General features: G+C 40.2%; 1 protein-coding gene across 3 annotated transcripts in view; it reads right to left on the bottom strand.

Annotated features, from left to right (window-relative positions):
* Positions 1-635: 635 nt before the first annotated feature.
* LOC148519301 (catechol O-methyltransferase-like) overlaps positions 636-6,000 on the bottom strand; it is a 41,371-nt gene continuing 36,006 nt past the window's right edge. For all 3 annotated transcript variants that reach the window (XM_088476711.1, XM_088476709.1, XM_088476710.1), the window contains one exon: positions 636-4,487. In XM_088476711.1, the coding sequence (XP_088332837.1) occupies positions 4,308-4,487 (180 nt within the window). In that variant the 3' untranslated portion in view covers positions 636-4,307. The remainder of the gene's footprint in view (positions 4,488-6,000) is intronic.

Genomic DNA, 6,000 nt, shown 5'->3' with positions numbered 1-6,000 from the left:
AGTATATCGACCCAGGTAAATTTCGCAGACCCTTTCACACCAAACCTCCACCCAGGTTGCCCTGGCAATAACCTGGGCTAAAAGTTTGATGAAAAAAAGGTTTTGAACCCCCAGCAGAGTAGACCAAGCTCCCAGGTACAGCCCACTTCACAGGGGTTAAATGACACAACTTGTGGAAATTTGCATTATTGTTCAGCGAGGAGCTGGCTCGAAATTGCCGCAATTTTCAGCACCATGGCCCCCACATCTCCCACCAAGTCATACTGTTATTATTAGCATTTTCTTTGGCTTGGCACATACAGATGGAGCATACTTTCTTGCATATTCTGCAGCACACATATAGCTTACTGTACCATTGTTTTGTATAGAGCACTACCTTGTTAACCATATACACTACTGCTATGAATACAGTTTTTCCCTAACCAAAATGCAGGAGGTGACATTCTCCAGTGGAAGTACACTGCAAGGGAGATAAAAAAATACATATAATATATATATTATTAGAAGTGATGTTGCCCATGCAAATAAATCACATTGCTTTCATTTTCTCATCAGACCTACGAAAATTTACAAACCTCTGATTAGTTATTTGGACATTACCCATTACTATTAAATCACTTTCACTGATACTGAACTTGGTAGTAAACATCATTTTATTGATTTTCACAATAATAAAAACAATACAGGTGTTAGAAGACAGATGTCACATTCAGAATTATTCATGGGTACAGTGACATTGCAAATCTGTTACCATTTAATAGCTTGACATAATATTTACATAAGGGAACATTTAATAAAATGTGTATGGTTTATCTATACTAATTTAGTAAGGATGTTGTCTTTTTGTTTTCATGAAAACTATCATTTTGTAGGGGAAACGCCTAAAAATAACCTGAACTTTGCTTCATCTCGATCCGTCAAGTTTGAGCTGAGCAATAGCAAAATGTATTGAAACCATCAATGCAAGATAATGGTGAATAGGATAACATACATAGCAGTCTGCGCACAGGGCCAAGGGCGCCGAGGGGGGGCGGGTACTAATTACCTGGGCTTGCTGGAGGGGCCCGGGTCTGGCGCCACCCCCCTCCCTCACAGCAGCTGAACACATGCTCCTGTGTGCTGGGCTGCAGTGGGAGACAGCTCGAGGCTGCTGTGTGCTGGGCTGCAGTGGTAGACTGCTCGCGGGTGCTAGGCTACAGTGGCAGCATTCTCCTATGACTGCGGGGGGGAGCGATCACACTGATCACACCCTCCCCTGGCTTTGCGCCAGGCTGAGAGGCTCACGGCGCCCCCATCCGCAGCGCGGCACAGCAAACTTTTTTTTTTTACCTAAGGGGGCATGGTTACACCTCCCGTGATTAGGCCACACCCTTCACCCGGGCCCGGCTCTCAGCGCACCTGCACAGGGCACACTGTAACATTGGTGTGAGTGGGGGGTGAAGGCACTGTTGCCACCAGCTGTGTAGTGCTGCTGGTCACATGGGCCACTCCCGCAACAGTGCCCACATGCAAAGCAATACAACTAGAACACCTCAAATAAAATGTTGGCAGAAGTTTCATCGTGGGCGAAGCTGTGGGCAATAGCTAGTGGTTAATAAGAGCATATGAGATTTATATGAAAGGAGACAAGAAACCCCACAAAGCTTTCATACTGCAGTAAAGGTTGTTGCAGCCTACTTTACCGATGATATTAAACTTGTCAAGGCATTATCAGTGTAGTGAAGTCCCGGGTCCACGACCCTGTTCTTTACATGAATCTGACTGAGGGCGTAACCAAGACCCAGGAAATTGTTGGGTTGATAGACCCGGCAATTCCCCAGAGCTTAGTCTGAAAGAGGTATCACAGTGATTTTAGAATATCCAAGTTGTCGCTGGAAAAATAACTATCGCTATAGAAATTCGGTGAGGCTATTGGGAAGCCTCTAGTTTTCTCTTTGGCTGCAAACTATGGTAAATTCTTCCATTACATTGGCGCCAGTCACGAACCTTTTTTAGTTTTGTATTCAAGTCATGCAAAATTTATTTCAGAACTTTTTGATATTTATGTCTCCAAGAACTTAAAATCCAAAAGTTCCTTAAAACCAAAACAAACATTTCCATAAATGAAAGTATACAACAAGCATAATAGACCATTGATCAATCACTGGAGCGTGTGGAGAGATGAACATGACTGAGCCACTGATATATTTTCCTAATGTCAGGTGATGAGAAATTGGTCTTGTTTGAGAACAAATAGGGTTTGCAGATTTATTCTGTTCACTGATAAAAAATAAAGACTTTATACAGTATATTACATATGCTCGATACAGTCTATATCCTAATACAGGTTGAGTCTCCCATATCCAAAATGCTTAGGACCAGGGGTATTTTGGATATCGGAATATTCTGTATTTTGGAATAATTGGATACCACAATGAAATATCTTGGGAATGGGACCCAAATCTAAACACAGAATGCATTTAGGCTTCATATATACCTTATACACACAGCCTGAAGGTAATTTTATACAATATTTGTAATAATTTTCTGCATCAAAAAAAGTTTGTGTACATACATGATTTCATTTATGTTTCATATATACCTTATACACACACCGTAAAGGTAATTCTATCTATATGTTTAATAATTTTGTGCCTTAAACAAAGTTTGTGTACATTGAAACATCAGAAAGCAAAGGTTTCACTATGTCATGCTAAAAATATTCAGTATTTCGGAATATTTGGATATGGGAGACTTAACCTGTATATGAATAATCATGGAAGCTTCTCCTGGAGATTTTGGCAGTGTACTACACTATCTGAAATAAGATGATATTAACATAATAAAAATAAATAGCACCTGGTGTGGAGTCTTTTAGCGTTACTTAATGAATAATTAAATACCTTTCAGGAGAATTCCCATCCCACAGGTGCTATAAAGTGTTGTGATGTTAATCCTTGCCTTGGCTTAAATCTCAGGATGAGAAGTTCACATCTATGTTAATAGAACAAGTTTCAGACCTGCAGACATATACAGTATTACAGACAAAGTCGAACTAACCAAGACACAGGTGACGCTAAAGATGCCATAAATTGATAACAAACCTTGTTTGTTTATGCAGCATCCTAGAATTTTGTAGAACAAGAGCTAACCATAAAGTGCAGTATCTCTCATTCAGTGTTAATACAGAACATCATCAAGAACCACCAAATGATAAGTAAACAGCCTGGATATATTAATTCAGGGATAGAGGCTAAAAAAATCATTGTGCAGAGATGCTTATTTGTATACTGACAGCACACTTCGTTATAAAATCTGTTTGTTTTCTTAAACTCTACCTTCTACATGATCAGATGGTTGCAGCTTCTCTTTTCAGAACATGCCTGAGAGATTTAACAAGCGTATTAATTAGTTATGACTGGCCAATTTTAAAAACCAGGAACAGGATACATTCCATGATGATTTATAATATGTATCCTGTAAATGATCCCTTTAGATGTCTGAAGTGTAAGTAATTACTTAATTCATCATCACCTCATTGATTTACTTCATTTAAGCACGTTGATTGCAAAGTTTAGAAAAGTGTATATTTAAAATAAATACAAATATGAAACTGTAATCCACTAGATCAGTGGTTCCCAAACTTTTTTGAATCATGGCACCCTAGAGTGTCAGCATTGTTTTCATGGCACCCCTAAGCCAAAAGTCTGTTATCAAGACATACAGAAAAATGTAGTGAAGTAGTAAAGTTAAGTAAATTGTGCTCACTTGTCATCCTTGGGTTCAGTTATGTGATGATAGTGGACAGGTTTGCTCTTCTGTTTGTCCACATTACATTGACTATCAATAACTTGATTTGGTGCTAGACCACGAACCTTAGGCACCCCTGCAAGTGTCCCGAGGCACCCCAGGGTGCCATGGCACACAGTTTGGGAACCACTGCACTAGACTGTTTGTGGACACTTTTTACATCTATTGTTGCCAAAACCCACTTAGCTGGCATGTTGCATCCCATGCGACCATTACCTGTTTCTCTGCCCCTTGGCGATTTCATTCCAAATCAGATCTGCACTTATACAGAACTGACTTCCTGCTGCTGGCCCGGTACCCCCAACAGTGATGTAGTGGCCCCTGACTGCCGACTTGTTCCTCAGAACAGTGTGCGAAAGGCATTCAGGAGAGCATGCACCATGCCGTAAAGTAAAAATGAGGTGCATACGTATTTAGCTTAATTCAATATATTAAAATTCTGAGCATTTTTGGGAAAATATATTAGCCAATTAACTGGTTAAACAGTCCTGAAAGAATTGCTAAAGATCAAATCCAGCTTATCCCCTGAATACAGCCTTTTCCAGAGCATCCTTTTCATTCATATACTCCAAAAATGAAGGATAGAATGTGCAGTCATATCTCCCACATGTACGGACATACTGAAGGAAATCGGGAGCTCCTGGACAAATAACATTGTCTGCGAGAATGACAGAGCCTTTTCTAAGCAGGTTGCAATTCTGAAAAAAAAGAAAATCATAATATCACCTTTAATATTATAATAAAAATTGGGATAACAATTATTTTTAAAAGCATTTCAGTCACCCACCAAGTGTGGACCTAGTGAGATAAACAACATCTGACATTCCCAGAGCTTGACAACTGACTTTGGAACTTTGAAGTGTAACTCCACGAAGGGCCGTAACTAGGGTAGTGCCCTAGGGCACAGGGCACCGCAGGACAGGGGGCGCTGTTTGGGCCTGTCACTTTTCCTGTTTATTAACATTCTTACTTCCTCTTTTTTTTATCCCCACGAATGCAATAACCTGACACAGGGCACGCAGGACAGTTTTTAATTAACAAAACAAAAGCTTGTACAACCATATAGGGCACAATAGTCCAATAATTTCAGCATGACCAGCTCTTCTGTACACCTGTAGCATCCAGAGGGGTAGTGGAGGGTGTCAGAATCCATCCCTTAAGATGTTCTGTGTGACATCATCCCTTGTACCAAGGTGAGCCGCTAAACACTTTTATAATAACTGCTCACAAGCGATATATATATAGTGGAACGTTCTATCTCTATAGTGTTACGTTGGACACCTGACAGTGTGCATCACAGCAGACAGTTCTGCACATCAGGCTCTTCTGAGTACATGACTTATGTAATTAGCGGTCTCACTGACATAGAAAAATAAAGAAGATCCAGATAAGGAAAAGTGTCTTAAATGGCATGCCTTCATCATAGCACAATAAATGGTATTCACAATGTAGGGTACATTTTCATTCTCTACATACATGCTCAATATATCCTAGATTGCATTTATAACGGCAAATGAAAAAGACATTTAACCACATCTGTGTTTTTACATATTAGGACATAATAAATATATTTGATACAGTGTGACAACAGATATTTTTTTCATTACTTAGAATGTAAAATACAAAACAACAAATGTCAAAAGACTTGTAAATCCCCCCATGAGTCAGTAGTATGTACAAGCATTTAGCAGCAATAAATGTAATGAATAGTTTGTTTGAGTTTAGTAATCTCCTCCATCATATTGGAGGCATTTTTGAATACTCCACACTACACAACTTCAGGAAATTGAGAGCACTTTTTTATTTATACACAGCTCTTAGGACCTCATTCAGAGTCGGTCGAAGCGGCTGCACGGTCGTACGGGAAAACGCTCCGGATATGCAAATGATTCCCTCGCAAGTTGCGTCCCTAAGTTCGGATCGGTAGCTGGCCGACCAAGGGGAGGAAGCGGTCGGAATTCCAAAAAATACGCCCCTTCTCGTACGCATTGCACGTCATCTCCAGGCATATAAGGATTAATCGAGACCATCGGAACTGGTCGTAGAGCTTAAGGTTGACCATACCCTCTCTTAAGCTCTACGATCATGTCAGTGTAAAAACCTCCCATGTGCCATGACGCTACTTTGTTAATTATGCACTCCCATAAAACGCTGTTCGCATAATTAGGCACGCCTGCGTCGGATCTCCACTCCCTCGTTTTCAAGCACCTT

The sequence above is a fragment of the Taudactylus pleione genome, unplaced genomic scaffold, assembly GCF_031769625.1.
Source record: "Taudactylus pleione unplaced genomic scaffold, aTauple2 ptg000191l, whole genome shotgun sequence".
Taxonomy (NCBI): Eukaryota; Metazoa; Chordata; class Amphibia; order Anura; family Myobatrachidae; genus Taudactylus; species Taudactylus pleione.
The sequence above is the reverse complement of the archived record's forward strand: the minus strand, read 5'-3'. Positions and strand labels throughout refer to the sequence as shown.